Genomic DNA, 19,885 nt, shown 5'->3' with positions numbered 1-19,885 from the left:
AAGGTTCCATGGAGACATCAGAACACTATGAAGGAATGTAGGAATTAGGAAGGGGAAGAATCAGTAGCTCTGTGGAACATAGAATAGCCAATTTCTTGGTGGATGGTATATCTAGACAAGGTGTAAACAAGAGCCAACTGTTTTGGGTGAGCTAAAGGACTTAGGATTGTAAAAGTATAAAAACTTAAGGGTGGGGTTAGTTAACTGATGTTCTTAGCCTAAGTGTGTGTTGGAGTTCTGATTGGCACATAGCTTCAATTGAATGTTGTGATCAATTTTTCAATACTCTTCTGTTGAACTTCAAGAAAATGATGGTTGATGGATCTATGGTAATGGGATGTATGACTGATGGATATTCCAGGTTGTCTTGGAGAGTTGCTGCCAGATGAAAAAAAAACATAAGAATGCTCAATTTAGATCTCAGGACAAATAAAAAAAAATCCATATTATCCAATCACTTCATAAACTTCTTCTCTTGGGACTGCTTGGTGGTCTCATATATATAAAAGCCTAATGTCCTCTAATAGCCAGTATGTACTGAACTATGTAGAAGACATTAAATTTTTATGAGTAGATAAAGATTATTTTTACTTTGAATCCTAATTTCTATAAAAACCGTCATTAGGGAAAGAATGGGTTTTACTTATAATGGAATGATCTATGATGTTTCCCTTGATGGATTTGATCACTACACATGAAGAGGGAATAATGGGGTCCCAACAATATCCAATAACAAACTATATCTCAGTGCTTTGACCTCCAAAGAGTGTTGTAGTTGATGGTGCTGATTTCTCCAATTGTCCTCTGATTGATGACTTCTTTTTCTTTTCATCATCCAGTAGTAATTGGGTGACTCCTATTGGAGGTTATAGGTTTGTTTTTTACAAGAGTGATAACTTGCAGCACTCAGAGGCAAAAAATATTATGGCATGGCCTCCCCTTTCAGTTAGTGTTATGCATCTCCATTCTTCTTAATATAAAAGATTTTATTAAAAATAAAGACAAATGAGATCCTCACTCCTCTTCTTCCTCCTCCCCCTCATTCCACTCCTCTTAAGGAGGCTTACGCTTCCTTGTGTTTGAGTGGCTTACACCTCATACGTTCTGAACTACGCCTCACGCCTCCAGGTAGTGGAATGCCTCGCATCATGCGTCTGTATGTTAAATACTAACTTGAATAGGTAATTCAAATAGATACCTAGAAGTGCAAATGCCTTGGCAGATTCTTTAACAAGGGCAAAGGTTTTAAGGGATCAGATGGAATGGTGATGCCCAGTGCCGGGTTGTAATTTGTAATAGTTTTTCTTTTCTCTACAAAAAAATGTCATTTGTTGGCCTGCTCCCTCTTTTGTGGGGAGTAAGGAGGTTAGCTTTTTGATGAAAATATTATTGTTATTTATAAAAAAAAAGTTTTCTGCCATGATGTTCTATCACTTTTTCTGGTGTTTAGATGTGAACAACTCTTTCGGGAATGGAATTTCAAGCACACTTCACATGCACCCTATGTCTGAAAACCAGGAAGTTGTCCCATCTGCTCTTGAATTTCTAGGAAGTCTTAGAGAGATAGAGGGTGGACTTGGACTCTAAAGGTCATAGCTGATGGTGGATACACGTTACCAACCTAATGTGGCCCATGCTAACATGCTCTTCATTGCCATTATAATTGCACAAATATCTTTTTTTTTTTGTGTGTGTGAACTCTGGACATAAAAGGAACTTTATCCCTTATTTGATAGGAGTTTGGAGAACATTCTCATTCTCTTGATGTTGTTCAGGAGCTCTTCTAAGTGTGCACATGCTTGGTGAAGGTGGTGTAGGAATTATTTCATCTCCAACGAGAGGGGGGAGGAGGGCAAAGAAATGGAAAAACCATCCTTCAGAACATGAGCAACTAGAACTGCATGTAGTACTTAAGTTACTTACAGATGATCTGGTGGGGAAGAACCACCCTTCAGAAGTCAAACAGTCATGGTGGGGAGGAACTCCCAAGGTTGAAGACGAAGATGAGCTGGCAGGGTGGTGGACACATGGAGGAAGGAGAATGGGTAGCGAAGATGAGTTGCAGGGGAAAACTAAAATAGTAATTAATCAGTCAGCTGGGGTAAATCAAACGACAAGTCAGCCTTTAAAGGAAGTTAATTCAATTTTTTTTGAACTAAGTAAAACTAAAGCAGGCAACTTATCCTTTTTTGATGTGGCAAAGAATTTAAGTGGACCAAGCCATGTACACCAAAATGCTTGGTCTGAACCAACTGGGGTTATGGGTGGTTCGATCACCAAACCGGGGTACAGGTTTAGAGATCCACGTGATAACTTAAAAGCTCATGTGGGTCGGGGCAAGGAGAAGGAACTAAGGTCGACTGTAGACGGACCCGCCAAGATCAAGTGGATGCTCCGCCAAGATCAAGTAGACCCTAGCTCCTTGCGACGTTCCTCAGAGAGACCGAACCCTAGATATGCAAGAGAGAGATTTGAAGAAACAAATGAGGTGGACGAAGGATGGGTGCACTATAGAGTGAATGATGAAGACTTGGATGATAGTTTAGATGATGGTACTAGCATTGGAAGTGTGAATGATGGTGGTGGTTATGATGCAGGTTATATGGGTTTGTTGAACATTGCAGGTCTATTTCAGGGGGACATAGAGGAGAAACGGAGGATCAATCCAGATTGCCAGAAATGTTCGACAGGTGATGAAAGAAGTCCTGGGACTCATGAAGTGGGGATGAAGACTCTTACGGGAATAATCTATCCCCAAGACTTCAGACTGTGCAAGGCGCAAATGAAAGGATAAATCAGGAGAACCTGAAGTAGTGCAGGAATACACCAACAAGGGGTAAACCACGGGGAGAGAGGACAGATTGCCATGTTGTCCAAAGGACAGAAATGCTTCCCAACCAACTCAGGGAGACAAATAGTTACCAACTCTCAGAGCAAGAAAGGGAGACTGTTAACATTAGCCCGAATCCACTTCCAACCTTCCAGTCAGATCCAGGTAACCAAGTGAATTCAGTTTTTTCTACTGATGCGTGTTTGTGTCCTATGTTCCAGATTCCGATCCCATTCCAAGTCCAGCAGCCCTAGCATGTGAAGCCAACCAAGGTGGTGGGTGCTCTAAGCTTATGGAGAGGGTGATGAATGAATGTGGGGAGGTGTTGGAAGGAAGGTATAGGAATGAGAAGGTGTGGGGAATCATTGAAAGAATACTTAGTGAAGTTGAACAAAATATGATGTGGAGGAAGGATATAAATGAGATAAGAGGGGAGGGGTCAATTGAGAGGAGAGAAGGAGAGAAGGGGAAGAGTTAGAGAGGATAGTGGTGGAGGGATCTAATATAGTGGATTTGATAGCAGAATTTGTGGGGAAGTTGGGATGTAGAAAGGAAAACTTGAATGTCTTCAAAGGTGGCCTACAAAACAAGGAGGAAATCAAAATAAAGAAAAGAAAATTGAGTGAAGTTGAGAGACTGAAAAGGGATGTGGAAGGTGACAAGAAGTTCGGGGTAAAAGGAGATAGAAGGAAGGGGGAAGTAGTGGTTAGGTGAAGAAGGGAACTAAGGAACAAGTGATTATGAAGATACTTAGTTGGAATGTGAGGGGTATAGGAAGTGCAAGGAAGAGAGCAACAATTAAAGAGGTTTGACCCAAACATTGTACTAATACAGGAATCCAAGAGGATGGAGTTTGACAATAGATTTGCTAAGAGTGTATGGAAAGCCGGGGGGGGGGGGATTAGCTGGGTGGTTGCTCCCTCATGGGGAGCTTGAGGGGGGATAGTGACAATGTGGAAGAGGGATGTGGTTGAAGGATTGGAGGAACTGATCGGAAAATACTCGGTTTCCTTGAAGTTTGAGCAGCAAGAGGATGGTTATGTGTGGGTGCTAACAAATGTTTATGGACCAAATGATTACAGAGAGAGAAGGGAATTGTGAGAGGAATTGGCTGATGTTAGAGGGCTATGGGATGGGCCTTGGTGTGTGGGTGGAGATTTCAATGTGATTAGATTCACAGCGGAAACCAATAATACTAATAAGAGGGTGAGAAATAGCATGAGGAAGTTTAACCGGTTTGTGGATGCCTTTGAACTCAAAGAGATACTTTTAGCCCATAAGACATTCACTTGGTCCAATCTCTAATTGAGTCCCATCTGCTCTAAGCTGGATAGGTTTCTATTCTCCTTGGATTGGGAAGACCATTGGGGGAACTTAGCCTCTAGAGATCTTCCTAGTTTGACCTCTGACCATTGGCCCATAGTGATTTGCAAGGAGGATAGGAGTGGAGGACCTACCCCTTTTAGGTTTGAAAATGTGGTTAATCCATCTTGGGTTTACTAAGAGAGTAAGGGAGTGGTAGAATGAGTGTAACCCAATAGTGGAATGGGAAAGTATGAGGTTCCATAAGAAACTACAATTTTTGAAAGCCAAGCTCAAGGAGTGGAATCAATTGGAGTTTGGAAGGTTAGAAGAAAGAAAGAGAATCTTGATGGACCAACTTGAGCTCCTTGACTCGAAAGAAGAAAGGGGAGAATTTGGAGAGGCAGATAAGTAACAAAGAAGAGGTTTGCGAAGACAGGTAGAGGGATTGCCTACATAAGGAGGAAATAAGATGGCAAAAATCTCAATGCAAATGGCTACAAGAGGGAGATAGAAATACCAGATTTTTTCATTCTGTGGCAAATGGGAGAAGGAGAAACTTTATTTCCAGACTGGAAGTGGATGGAGTTGCTCTAACACAACAGGATAGCAGGGGCCTTTGTAGAACACTTCAAGTCCATCTTAAGAAGGCCTTTAAGTAGGGGGGTGTGGTTAGAAGGATTGGGCTGGCCAAATGTAGGGGTAGATAACAGGCAGAGGTTGGAAGAGATTAAGGATGTTGTGTTTTCTATGGACAGAACAAAAGCTCCAGGCCTGGATGGTTTTACAATGGCTTTTTACCAAGACTGTTGGGATATTTTGGAAGGCGACCTTTTGCTAGTGTTTGAGGAATTTCATAGGAGAGGAGTTGTTAACCTGAGAATGAATTCCACCTTCTTAGCTTTGGTTCCAAAAAAGAAAGATGCATCCCATCCAAAGGATTTCAGGCCAATCAGTTTGGTAAATAGCTTGTATAAGATTTTAGCAAAGGTTGTTTTTGAGAACTTCAGGAAGGATAGAAAGAAGGGAGTGGTATGTAAGCTGGATTTGGAAAGGCTTATGACCTGGTGGACTGGTCTTTCTTGCTGGAAGTTATGACCAAATTTGGGTTTGGCGCTAGATGGTGCAAATGGATTATGGGGTGTGTTCGGAATGGGACAGTGGTAGATTTCTTTCCAACCATTCGGGGCATAAGATAGGGGGACCCCCTTCTCCCTTCTTATTCACTCTGGTTGGTGATGTTCTGGGGAGATTGATTCATAGAGCAGATTCTAGGGCCCTCTAAAGAGGATAGAGATTTGGAAGGGAGGAAACCCCCCTTGCCCACTTATAGTTTGAAGATGACACGACTTTTTTCTGTGGAGGAGGAAATTTGAGGTACATTAGGAACATGAAATTGGTGATACAACTCTTTGAACAAATGCCCAACCTAAAGGTGAATTTTGGGAAAAGTTGTGTAGTGGGTGTGAATTTGGAGGGAGAGATTAGGGAAAGTGCAGAATTGTTGGGTTGTGAAGTCTCAGGATGGCCATTGAATTATTTAGGGTTGCCATTGGGTGATGATAATCCAAAGAACGAGAGTTTCTGGAATCTGGTTGTGGAAAGATTTGAAAAGAGACTTGTATCTTGTAAAAACAATTACTTGTCCCTTGGAGGGAGGATTACACTGATTAGGGCTACTCTAGCCAACTTACCCATTTATTTCCTATCAACGTTCAAAATCCCAGCAAAGGTATCTAACAGATTGGAGAAGATGATGAGAGATTTTCTTTGGGATCCGAGAGAGGAGAAGAGGGACCATAGGGTGAGTTGGGGGGTGGTGACTAGGAGCAAAAACCTAGGTGGTTTGGGGCTTGGGAACACTAGAAAAAGGAATTTGGCCCTTCTGGGGAAATGGTTGTGGAGGTTTCCACTAGAGAAGGAGAAGCTATGGGCTAAAGTAGTGGTAAGCATACATGGGCTCGAGCAAAATGGATGGGATGTTGGAATCCGAGCTAGGACTATAAGCGCGTCACCTTGGAAAGCTATTCATGATTTGTTACCCGTCTTTTCCCCTCTAATCAGGTATGATTTGAATTCAGGTAACTCCATAAAATTCTGGGAACAAACTTGGGTGGGGAATGCCCCTCTAAAAGACCATTTTCCTTCCTTGTATGCTCTATCTGACCTGAAAAATGAGCCAGTTTGTTCTTTCATTACCCCTTCCTCTTCCAATTCTGGGTTTGGGTGGAATTTGGGTTTGAGGAGGGCTGTGAGAGACTCAAACCTTGACAGTATTTCGAGTCTCCTTGGACTTCTTGATAATGTTTTCTTAGACCCTGCTAAGTTGGACTCTAGAATCTGGACCCCCACCCCCACTGGCTCATTTTCCTGTGCCTCTTTCTTCAAAGTCTTAAGCCAGTCCACCAATCCTGTGGCCCTCCCCTTCCCTGTTAATGAAGTTTGGTGTAGACCAATTCCTCCTAAGATTGATAGTTTTTGCTGGGAAGCTTTTTTGGAAAGAATCAGTATTGGTGATCTGCTCCAAAAGAAGAGACCCAAGACATGTTTATCCCCTCACAGGTGTGTGCTTTGTAAAACGGATGGGGAAACTGGTTTTCACCTATTGGTGTCATGCCAGTTTGCAAAGTCTATTTGGGAGTGGGCTTTCTCCCTCTTTGGGTGTAGTTGGAACCCTCCATCAAACTTGCAAAATCTTTTTTTCCCTTCTTTCTTTAGGTGGCGTATGAAAAGGGGAAGGACCATGTGGAGATGCCTAAGGGCTACGGTATGCTGGTCTTTATGAGAAGAAAGAAACTCCAGGATCTTCTCTGAAGTAGAGAGAGGTGCTGAAGAACTGAGAGAACTGATCCATATAAGGGTTGTATAGTGGCTGAAATCCTTAGTGCTGCTCACAGATTACACAGTGGACAACATGTTGAGGAAGTGGGGTGAGATTGCTAATTGCACCCAGACCAAAACAGTAATGAGTGTGTACTCGACCCCCCACCTGCTGGTTTCTTAAAACTGAACTTCGATGGGAGTAATAGAGGGAATCCTGGACTCTCGGGGATTGCGGGTGTGTTTAGGGATGAGAATGGGTTTGTTTCAGCCCTGTTCTCAGGCCCAATTGGAGTGGGTAACTCTCTCAGAGCCGAGATCTATGCAGTTATGGAAGGAGTCTAGAGAGCTAAGGAGACGAATATAATAAAACTCATAATTGAAGGGGACTTGGAGGTGGTGGTAGGGTGGCTGAATAAAGACAACAGTGGGTTATGGAATAACAGCAATGAGAGGAGGAAATTTAGGTGGCTGGTTCAAGAGATGGAAGTCAAGATCAGTTGGGTGCAGAGATCAGCTTAACTCTTTTGCTGATGGGTTAGCTAAACAAGGGGTGGAGAGGGAGTCAATGTTTTGGGCACAGGTGTAGCTTTTTTCTTTTTCTGTTCTTGGGGGTTCAAGCTTCAGATGGAAGATAAGAAAGTTTATCTTCCCCTTTGTAATTATTTCTGTGATTAATCAATGAAATGTGTTATTGATCAAACAAAAAAAGACTTAGTGTTGAAATGTTTATCATGCATAGGCACTAGAAAATAGTTGTTCCACCATGGCCATGTTGTATTTGCATTGAAATGTTTTATTTGTGTTTTTCAAACTTCTCAACTGATTCTTTAATTGAGGCACCTTTCATGATTCAGTGTGTGCAGTGGCATGCAAACTGTAACTACATTGCAACTGGATCTAGTGATAAGACAGTTAGATTATGGGATGTCCAGAGTGGGGAGTGTGTGCGCATTTTCATTGGTCACAGGAGTATGGTTCTATCATTGGCAATGTCACCTGATGGTCGGTATATGACATCAGGAGATGAAGATGGGATGATCATGATGTGGGATCTCTCAAGTGGTCGTTGTGTTACACCTTTGATGGGGCATACCTCTTGTGTATGGACACTTGCTTTCAGGTGGAAATATCTTGATGCTCAAAAACTATGGTTTTCCATACTATTGTTATTTATTGATGTTGTTTCCTTACAAGAAGCAATCTTCAATTAATTATTATTACTCAACATCCTTCTTGCTTGGTATTGTCAGTCGTGAAGGCTCTCTTCTGGCGTCTGGATCTGCTGATTGCACTGTAAAACTGTGGGATGTGACTGCAAGCACAAAGGTGGCAAGAACAGAAGAGAAGTAAGTCTAATTGTTCTAAGAATTGCTTGTGACAAAAAATTTCTGCTAGGCATTTTTAATCGTTCTGAAGAGAGATTTAGTATTTTTATTTCCTTGTTATTAGCAAATCCGGAGCTATGAATAGACTGAGGTCATTAAAAACTCTACCAACCAGATCAACTCCAGTTTATACTCTCCAAGTAAGTGTCCAAATGCATTTCTAGGAAATTTTATGCTATGGTCTCCCCCATCCCTCTTATCTATTGATATTGAATAAGGAACTCTGATAATCTAATGTTGATTACTCATTTTGGGGACAGTTCTCTCGAAGGAATCTTCTATTTGCAGCTGGGGTGCTTTCAAAAGGTGTATAAAAATTGAATTTGGACAGCCCATACTAGAATTCAGGAAATTCAAGTAGGTCGGTGTAAAGTTGTCTTAATCATCCCTTGATGGGGTAAAAAGCATTGTTTTTTATCTCTACACGCTTTCTTCTTACACTTGAGTTCCCGTTCTAGCATTGCCTTGCTTTTAGTTTTTTAGGTTATTGTTGTTACTTGTTATTCTATCCTGTTGGTTTGTTTATTGTACATTCAATCTCACTTCAATTATTGCATCAATACCTTTCCAAGAACACTTGAACAATCTAATTATTCCTTAAGCATCTGTTGTGACTTGTAATTTTTGCAACTTAAATTAGTGCTTAGTGGGTCAGGATATCTGGAACTGTCATGAACAAAATTAGCTGCTATGTGTCAGGCAACAGGTGATCCATTGGAAATGGATCCAATTGGATAGCCCTGTGATTTCTTCTTAAGAAGACAAGGGTCGACATTTTAGAGAGAAATTCTCGTTACATCTGATTATGCAGGGAGATATCCAAATACGAGGTTGTTTGGTGTTATTTGTTTCACTATGCGTTTCCATGTGGATCTATAATCTATGGAGATTGCATACTGAGCAGGTTGATTTGATTGTTAATTCAAAAGCCAAAGGTCCTGGCATGTTGGTAGCCAAAGTGTACTTGCTTTTTCTTGGTTTTGCTACTAAACATGGTTCAAAGTCTTGATCCGAACTCCATGAAAACACCCCCTAAACCTATGTAAACAACATTTCAATGGGTTCAGCAATCGATACTTATAGGGGGTGGTGTGTGCAAAACCAAATCACTGACACTGCAGCCAGCATTTCTTGTCCGTTTTACATGAATAATTGACAATTCGTAGTGGCAAATTAACATGGACCATAAATCATTTTAAACCCTCAATATCAGAGAATGACGTACAATGTAAGAACAGAAGATGATAACTTACTTTTCCAGCCCCTATTGGTCCACATTTCCACTGTGAAATAGTGGACTAGTACGAATACTAGATGGGCTACCCGTGAACAGAACAGTAAGCTCAAATTTTGACTGATACAAATACAATGAACACAAGTGGAATCTCGGGCATGAAATGCCAAGTCGAAATGATCTTCAGACTGGTCTAGAGGAAAATATTTCTCTTCTATATTTTACATCTAGAGATAATAGCATATAAGGGCAACTATTGGGGTTTAATATCAATAAAAGTAATATTTTTAAAAAATTTTAAAAATAGGTTAATTTTTTGAAAATAATATCAATAAAGGGCCAAAAACACTATTCAACATCTTCTTGCCATTTGTCCACCAGTGCTGCTGTCAGCTGTTGCCAGCTGCCCCCTCTGCCCATCTCCGCCTCCGCCTCCGGCAATGTTGCCGGAGTGGCCGGAGGCAAAGGTGGTGGTCATTTCTCTGCCCAACGTCGCCACTTTCACCCACCACTGCCTTCGCCTCCAGCAATGTTACTGGAGGTGGGTGGAGACTGGTGGTGGCGGCGGTGGCGCTGGGTAAAGGAATGACCACCAGCGTTGCTGCTGCCACCTCCGCCTCCGGCAATATTACCGGAGGCAGTGGTGGAGATGGGCGGAGGCGGCGGCTGGCGGCGCTGGTGAACAAATGGCAAGAAAAAGATGAACAGTGTTTTTGCTCTTTATTGATATTATTTTTTAAAAATTAACCTATTTTTGAATTTTTTTAAAAAAATATCACTTTTATTGATATTAAAGTCCAAAAGTTCCCCTTATATGCTATTATCCCTTACATCTATCCCTGTCTAATTGTATCCCCAACGCACATAAGAAAAAGACATGTTCCTTTAACCCCCCCACCGTCTTGAAGAAAAAGGAAACAGAAGATAAAAAGACATCTGTCATGTCAATTTTACAATTGTACACAGTAAGTCTGGAAAAATTCTCATCTTTTGTGGTCCAAACTGTTTTGGACCGCACAGTACGTTCCCTTCTTCCGTTCATTTTTGTACATCTGACGACAACAAACCTCTTAACATTGTCTATTGGTCCCAAATTGTACCTTCAATCACACTGGGCGACTCTCAGATTGGCCATGTGACCATGCCTGGTGTCATAGTTGTATCAGACTGCCGTGCAATTAATTGAAGCAAGGTATAAGTATACTGGTGGACTGAACAGTAAAAACCCCTTAATTGCATAGAGAATACTAGACTTGGAATAGAAATACACAATCTAAGATCCAGGTGACTGTTGTATTGTTTGGAATCACACTCGATGGAGAAAGGACGGGCACTAGCTATTGAAGATTGTACTGGAATGGCCATTAACGGGCTACCAACCAAACCAAATAAAAAGTAGGCTTAATTAGTTGAAAGTACCCCCTGAACTATCTGAAAAAAATACTAGAAGTACCTGTGGAATTCAAAAACCTACTTGACCATGACAAACCTACTTGATCACCCTTCGGTTAGTTGACCGCCAGAACTCGTGTACGTGTGATATCACGTGATCAGTTTAAATTAAAAAAATATATATATTACGTTTGCCCTTACTTTTGTCATTTTTCTTGTTTTGTTCCATTGTTTTTTAATCGTTCTTGACCCGGATGGTCAGACCGTTCGGCTCAGGAACTATTCAGGCAATCGATTTTGTTTACTCCAAACCCGGTCCTTTGTCAAAAATCGTTGAATCAGTCAACGACCTATTGACCCAGGTGGTCAAAACGTTAATCCATTCAACAGTTTTTTGTCATTTTTATGCACAGGGAGATATTCTTCATGTGTGGCTGTGATGTTATGTGGGTACCGTGGGCAGGAGTTTCGGACTCGGTATTCTACAAAATACCTACTCCCTCCAACCCTCCTCAACTGGTCCCCCGTCCCTGCCCTGTCCATATTAGGTAAGAATCACCTTTCATGTAAATGTTTCATTGAAAACGGAAAGATTAACAATTTTTTTCTTTCTTTATATTATAGGACAAAGAGAGGATGCAACTATTCTATGTCGCTAAATGAATTGAAGATGTGTCCATGTGAAAATGTTGTTTGTAGACACGAAGGGGAGGCGTTTTTGGGTTTGTGGAAAAGTGCCAATAAGATTTTGTTTCGACATCAATTAATCAATTATTGTGAAATTTCTAGTGGTTTAGTCTTTAACTTATATTAATTTATGTTGTAGGAAACTAGGAATACAGTGGTTGTAATTTCTTTGCTTGGATACCGATTCAAGGTGAATGTGATGGTAGAGAAATAGTTGTCAAAGGGGAAACACCTGTCAATCAAAGAGGTTTACTAAGGAGACATTGAACTATGTCGAGTCAGTGGTGCAAACGGAAAAAAAGTTGCATTAAATAAGATGGTTTATTTCGATAGTCTGCTTGGTTCAGACGGGAATAGGAATGGAAATTGAAAATTAACAGGGGATGGTTATTCCCTCAAATGGGGGAATGCCATTTTTGCAGGATTGAGAATGGGATTCTGGTTCTACCCAATCAAACAGTTGGAATTGGAATAGTCCATTCTGATTCTGATTCCAGACCCCTATTCCTGCAAACCAAACGGCTATGAAAAATGTGAACATTATGAGTGATTAGGATGTTTAGAATGCTATAAAAATTGCATAAAATATGATGTAAGTTTTTTTTTTTTTTTGTAATAAATAGGATGTTAAGTTGTGGTACATGGAATGCTAGATTTGTTTTGTTTAAATTAAGTTGTAGGCATCGTAATTTATGTTTCAACTCTCATTTTAATCTGCTTAACTCCCAAAACAGTGCGATAACATTAAGGCTTATTAGCTTTTCTAAAAAAACCACATTCTGAATTAGCTCTCTTAACCATTCTACTTAGGAGATTAACCAGATTCGAGTTGCCTGGCCAATCAATGCAGGTTATGTGTTCTAGTGGAACATATGCATCTCATAATCCCTTTAAATGTTGAGTTTATATTGGGTCAAAAGAAATGGGGTAGTTGCACCAAAAACCAACATCATACAATGATGGCCTTGATTTATCCTCCCTTGCTAGATAGTTAGTCTATGGTTGAGTAAAAACTCCAAGCTTAAGTAGAGTGTATGCATCGCCTTTGTTAGAGATTTTGGCGGTGTTTGACATTGGTGCCGTTTTTTTGAGAAAATGGTGCCATGTAGGCACCACATCAGAAAAAGCAGTGTCTTAGAAAATCTCTTATTTGGTACCATTTTTTCATAAAAAATGTTGCTTCAGATCATGCCTTAGAAATCGGGAAAGTGTGGTCTGAAGAAACATCAAATTTGGTGTTTTCTCAGAAAACATCTCAATTTTGCTAGTGGCGCAATGATGTGGCATCATCTTGGACATTGTATAATATGACCAATGCTGAAAACGATTCTACAACACTGGTACCAAACAAAACCAGCCATGTTTTCCCAAAAAACAGCCTATGTGGCAGCACCGCTTCCAAACAAAAAATAACCACCATTTTCTCATGTCCTAGCACCGTTTTTATGATAATTGCACCCAAATGATGCCAAATGAGTATTTGAGTGCATCAGGATACAAATACCATGTATCCATTGAATTGATAAGTGAAAACCCATTGAGGTTCTTTAGCGGCTATTTGGCATTGTTGCCGTTTCTTGGAGCAACGGCAATGATGCCACATTAGTGCCACGTGAGAAAAAACGGTGCTCTAGGAAACAACCATCTGTTTCGAACCGTTTTTTCATAGCAAACGGTGCTCCAAGCCACACCTTGGCAATCGGGAATGCATGGCTTAGAGCAACGTCAAATTTGGTGTTTCCTCGAGCTGCAGTTCGTTGTTGCCAATAGGGCAGTGATGTAGCACTGGATAATGGGTAGAAGTGCAGAAAACATTTTCTAGAGCATTGGTACCAAACAGAAAAAGTTATTGCTCCAGGAAACGTCCTACTTGGCAGCAACAATTCCGAACAAGAAAAAGGCACTGTTTTCTGAGAAAACAGTGCTTCCAATCCACACATCAGCAAAACGGTGCTGCAACTGCAGCATTGATGCCAAACAGATACTACATTTATCATATTTCGTCCCTAGCAATAGGGAGTAATAAAGGGGTTCCTTACATCTCTACCTGTTAACTCTCTCCATATACAACTTATACAAAAAACATAACCACCTTACATTACATTTCCCACTTAAAAAAAAAGAGTTCAAATTGCATAAAACTTAAGCTCCTGGTTGGACTGTTCCTCAAAATGATTGAGGTATACAAGAGAAGGAAGTCATACATTGAGAATAGGGTAGCATGTAGCATGACTAATTGTTGTGAAAATGACTCACATTCATGGGTGGAAGGGTGGGATAGGATATTTCCTAATACCATGTGTGGGTTGAAACTGAAACTGAACCTGCTGCACTCAAAGTGATTGAAGTATATAAGAGAAGGAATTCATACATCCGCCATAATAGGGTAACGTGCAAATGACTCACGTTCGTAGGTGGGATAGGAGATTGCCTAACACCATGTATTGGCTGAAATTCAAACTTAACCTACACTCTAAAGTAATTGAGCTATATTTAGAAACACACTAAAAATCCAACTCAATTGACTTACATATATGTGGACTTCTTGGAATGGAAGATTGCCTGATACCATGAATAGAGTAAGACTACAACTGAACCTGCAATCAAGGAGGTGTTCGGAACTGTATAAATCTCGTTTTGGTCTCGTCCATGGGATTTGATCTCGTTCGGTTGGGTGTGGACGGGACCGGTCCACGCCACACCCCAATATAACGTGGGACAGTCCCACCCACACCCCAAAATAGCGTAAACGGTAAAATATCGTGGATGTGTCCCTTCCACGGTTGATATTTGATCCCATGCTTTACAAGTATTTCTTCAACCATCTGCAACCTGTCTGTTGTTGAGGTCTTCGCCGCCCATCTGCTTTGCCCGCTGCAACTCTCCACCACCGCTGGTAAGTTTTTCTCTGCTCGCTAGATTCATATTTCTGTAGACAACCTGATGAGTGTTTCTCGCTAGTTTTTGTTTCTCTCCGCTCATTTCTACAACTCTCTCTGTTTCTATCTACTCATTTCTGCAACTCGGAGATGAGAATGAGACGGTTGGAGAGATAGAGAAAGAAAAAGAAATGTAAAGGAAAGGGTAAGACGATAAAAAGAAGGGAATGAACGATGAAGATGGATAAAAAATCCAGGTGTGTTGCCATCGTTGCAAGCTACTGAGAGTTGTAGCGGTGGCTATGGGGAAGAAAGGAGACGGAGGGGGGGCAGAAGGCCGCAAGAGAGATAAAGCAATGGAAAAGATGTAAGAGAAAATGGGAGGAAAAAAGTCCAAGAAAAGTGACCGGAGGGATAAAAATGCCACCGCTGGTTAGCTATATCGCTATATCGAGAGGTTCAGGGAGATGAACAGTAGATCCTCGTGTTGATAGAGAGAGAGAGATAGAATATGAGAGGGAGAGAGATAAATATTATTTTTAATATTTTTATCAATAAAATATTAATTATTTTACTTATTTTTAATTTTTATAATTTTTAATGTTTTTATCAATAAAATAATATTTTTAAATATTTTTTTAATTTTTTAATTATTTTACTATTGTTTTATAAAAAAAAATAATATTTATTGGTTAACATTAATTCATTGATGCATTTTTTTTCAAAATATTTTATCATATAAAATACAAAAATTAGATATTTATGATTAACTGTGTATATCATGAGATATATGAAATAAAAAAAAGTATGGTATGGGAGCCTAGGATGTAGACGTCATTCGTGTCTAAGTTAGAAAGACCAACTCCAACTCAAATGACTTACATGTGGTGTGGGAGCCTAGGAGGAATAGGACATTGCCTAATATTAACTTGAAACTATAATCAGAATAATTGAGTTTCATTAGATGTGGAGTTCAAAGTAGACTAATCGGGTAATTAATATACCAAAAATTTAAAGGAAACAATTTACTTGTGGGGACTAGATATGGGATTGTTTGATATCATGTATGGGTGGAACCTGATCCTACACTCATAGTGATTTGGTTTCATGAGTAGTGGAATTCATCCATGTCTAACCATGTAACACTCAAACAATTGGAATTCAATTGACTTGACTCACATGTGGTGTAGAAGGGATATGGTGTTGTCTGACCGAAGCAACTCGGCTGGAGGATCCACCACCCCTTCTTACTCTTATTTGCTTATGCCTAAAACTGTGATTTGTTTGAGGTGTTCCATTCTGCTGTAATTAGGGAACTAAAAATATGTCAACTTTTTTTTCTATGTAACCAAACTTTCATTAGATAATATGATACTCATTACATGTGTACAAGAGCTTGGAGTTGGTTTTAAAGTTGACTTTCTCTTTGTTGGAGGAGAAGCGTTACAAAGTTGCTTGCTTCCTGCATGGCCGGCCACTGCTTGATGGGACTGTTTCTCCCTCCTTTCCCCTTCTATTAATGGGTGGCCTACCGGCCGGGCTGGCTTTCGTTTGACTGTTGCATGGTTGAACCGGGGAAACCTTGGTTCTGGCCAATATTTCTCACTTTGATCGTATTGCATGGACTACATGGTTGTAGACCTTCAAGTATGTTTTACAATAGAACTAGCGGAGGGACCCTGCTTCGTAGGGGCTGGAATGAAATCGTCGACCTATTGATCCATGGACCTGGTCTTTGGCCAAAAATTGTTGAATCAGTCAACGATCTATTGACTCGAGGGGTCGAACCATTGATCCATTGACCCGTTGACCGATTTAATGATTTTTGGCCATTTTTTATATTTTTTCATTGGGAACAATCCAAGCAACCGGTTTCGTTTTATCCTAATCTCAGTCCCTAGCCAAAAATCGTTGAATCGGTCGACAACCCATTGATTTAGGTGGTTGAACCATTGACCTGTACAATGGTTTTTGGTCGTTTTTTTTTTTTAATTTTTGTTGTCAGAACATGCCATTTGTTCGAACCGAACAGTCGAACCGTCCACCCAAAAACCAATGGCTAGAATGGTTTAGTCTTTAGGTTGTATGAGTCACACGCTCGAATGACATAACACGTATGGTATTGCTTAATGGACCTCAGATACAATTTTTTGCCTGTAATTCTTTTTTTCTTGTCAGAACGGGTCATCCATTTTTTTTTTAATTGGGTACTATCCAGGCAACCAGTTTCGTTTTACCCCAATCCCGATCCCTGGCCAAAAACCATTGAATCAGTCAACGACCATTGACCCGAGTAGTCGAACCGTTAACCCATTGACCCATTAAATGGTTGTTGGCCATTTTTTTATTTTTTTTTTATTTTTGTTGTTAGAACGGGCCATCCATTCGAACCGAACAATCGAACTATCAACCCAAAAACTAGTGGCCAAAACGATTCCATTTTCGGGTCGTATGAGTCACACGCTCAAATGACATAACACATATGATACTATTTAATGGACCTCACAAACTCAATTTTTTGCCTATAATTTTTGTTGTCAGAACAGACTGTTTGTTTGAATCGTTGACCTGAAAATCGGTGGCCAAAATGGTTCCATAATTTTTTGCTTGTAATTTTTGTTGTGAGAACGGGCCATCCGTTCGAACTGTCGGTTGTCAGAATATTATTAACAACATTTATCAATAATAATAAGTAATTATACTATTTAATTAAATAATCATTAATGATAGTTTTAATAATATTATTTAGTTATTTTTAATATAAAAGTAAATATTTAATTTATGAATAGGATTTATTAACAATATTCAGTAAAATAATAATTACCAAAATTAAATTAAATTAACAGTACTTATCAGTAATAGTAATTATAATATTTTATTAAATAATCAATAACAAAACTTTTAATAACATTTTTAATATAACAATAATTACTAAATTTATTAACAGTATTTATTAATAACAATATTTATAATTTTAATTTAAAGTAAATATCTATTTATTAACAATATTTATAATAACAGTAATTATTAATTATAATCATTAATTTTATATTTATTAAATTACTGAAATAATCAGTTATTTATAACAGTATTTATAATTTTAAAGTAAATATCTAATTATTAACAATATTTATAATAACAGTAAATGTTAATTATAATCACTAATTATATATTTATAATCAGTAATTATTAAATTACAGTAAATAATTACTGCAATTAATAACAGTAATTATTATTATTTATAATAGTAATTTAAGTAACAGTAATTAATAAGGATGTTCTCAGGTGGGACGAGTAGATTCCATGGAGATAGCACCCCCCACACACACACAAAAAAAAGGCGGGGATTTTAACTGTTCAATCCACCCCTCAAAATCTTAAAATGAATTCTGACCGTAGATTTAATGTCAAATCCACGGACAGGATGCGATTTATAGGGCAAAATAGTAATTTTGTCTCCTTCATCCAACATTAGTATTTGTCAGATAGTTGAGGGGGAGGGGGTACAATAAGTAATTAACCCATGAAAGTATTCTTATTCCTTCCTAATAGTAGGTAATAGTAAGTAGGACAGGGACACGACAGTTGTAGCCATTTGTACAATATATATGAACTCGGATATGCCAAAGATTAAAGGAAAGAGCTTATAAATTAGGTTTTTATTTACCCATCCAATGTGTAAGAGCTGGGGTTATTTCAATCATCTGAAGTACGCCTTCTCTTTCTCTATTTTGTTTCCATTTGAAGTGCCGTAGACGGTAGAACATCAATCACAATCTGTTGCCTGTTGGATAAAAATTAGTAGATCTCTGCACAAAGCAACGCACTGTATAAATTATAAAAGAGCCCCTCAAGCAGATTCTTTAGTGGCTAGGCAGGCCTAGGGGACGTTGTTTAAAACCCCAACTTCCCCTTGAAACTTGTTATATAGCTGTGACAAAAGTGGCTTTTGGTTACGCACGCACATACAGACATAACACAAGAGAGGAGCAACATGAACAAAACTTGATAAATGGTGCATGCACCACAGAGAAGAATACAAAGGGTTGCTTCTCTTAACAGAAACCTCATTGAGGGATAATGAAAAAGGATAGATCAGTGCGCTTATGGTGCAAATCATAATCATGGGACTGAAATCTTTCATTGTTTTGCATAAGCACTAAAAGGTGGCTTATTTAATCTGAGTGTGAAGACGTAACCTTTGCTCAACGCCAACAACGATCCAATCCATTGTTTTATCTATACTTTCATCTCACCGGGATGTGTCGGAAGTGCTGCGTTATTGAACAGCTCCATTAAACGTAAGGTCGACAAACATCTTAAACCAAATACAACTGCCACAACCAAACTCCTAAACCAGAACCCACAGAGAGCAGAGGGACCAGTTGGACCACTCACATTTGTCAAGTCTGAGGGTTATGTTACGTGTATTTGTTCAGAGGGTTCTTTGCCAATGGCATAACAACTAGATTATTGTTTATGTTTGTTCTAGGCCATTGTATTCCTGGTCCATAAATATATGAGAGAGAGAGAGAGTATATTGGCGGGCAGGGACAGAGACATTATATCAAGTCCAAACAAGAAAGAAAATACAAGAGGTAGAAGCCAATTTCCCGACAAATGAATGATAGATTTACTTTTTATTTATTTATTTGTTATATGGATGATTTTTAAATAAATCTCACAACTCTGTTCTGAACTATGAAAATATATAAACCGACATGGTCCAGGAAATTGGCAAAGGTTAGGTGTTGGTGAGGCCCATGTCCAGTACACACCCCTTCCATGAACCCTGATTACCAGGACAATCACCGAGTGTTGGCCCCTTTCTATACTTGGACTGAAGCCTGCTAATATAATTTATGCAACTTCTCTTCAATAAACTTATCTGGTAGAGAACAAATTCATGTAATCAGAATAGGAAAACTCTGATTTGAAGGAATCAGAGATGGCAGGAATTGGTGGTATCTTCTTAACAAACTGGGAAGAGATTTTATGGGTTTACAGTGGATCCGATCGTGTTGCAAGAAAAGTTGAAGGCTGAATTGTTGACTCTTCTCATAGGTCATAGACTAACTAAACAATATGGGCTTTGTTCCTTCACTATTAAAGGGAGTTGGCCATTGTTGCCAGCTGGTTGAACTCAAAGACAAGTGTGGTCCATGGGGGCAGGAGCACATATTGAATGCCATGTTTGGCTCAATTCTCATTTTCTCTCATTCTTACCGAAGATGAAATTCTAAAATGGATAAGAATGAATAAAAATAAACTGAATGAGAAAATATTGTTGTGAACAGGCTTTTTTTTCTTAAAAATGAATTATTTTCAGACAAAGTGTCCTATGTAAAAGTAT

At 39.3% G+C, this 19,885-nt stretch overlaps 1 protein-coding gene across 1 annotated transcript in view; it reads left to right on the top strand.

Annotated features, from left to right (window-relative positions):
• The window catches only part of TAF5 (TBP-associated factor 5), a 44,059-nt gene extending 35,148 nt beyond the window's left edge, over positions 1-8,911 (top strand). The window contains exons 16-19 of the mRNA XM_010277473.3: positions 7,810-8,075; positions 8,206-8,301; positions 8,405-8,480; positions 8,601-8,911. Of these exons, the coding sequence (XP_010275775.1) occupies positions 7,810-8,075; positions 8,206-8,301; positions 8,405-8,480; positions 8,601-8,654 (492 nt within the window). The 3' untranslated portion in view covers positions 8,655-8,911. The remainder of the gene's footprint in view (positions 1-7,809; positions 8,076-8,205; positions 8,302-8,404; positions 8,481-8,600) is intronic.
• The last annotated feature ends 10,974 nt before the right edge of the window (positions 8,912-19,885 follow it).

Source organism: Nelumbo nucifera, chromosome 8 (genome assembly GCF_055504915.1).
Source record: "Nelumbo nucifera cultivar China Antique chromosome 8, China Antique-T2T, whole genome shotgun sequence".
Lineage (NCBI taxonomy): Eukaryota > Viridiplantae > Streptophyta > Magnoliopsida > Proteales > Nelumbonaceae > Nelumbo > Nelumbo nucifera.
Note: the sequence above shows the minus strand (reverse complement) of the source record. Positions and strands in the feature narration are given on the sequence as shown.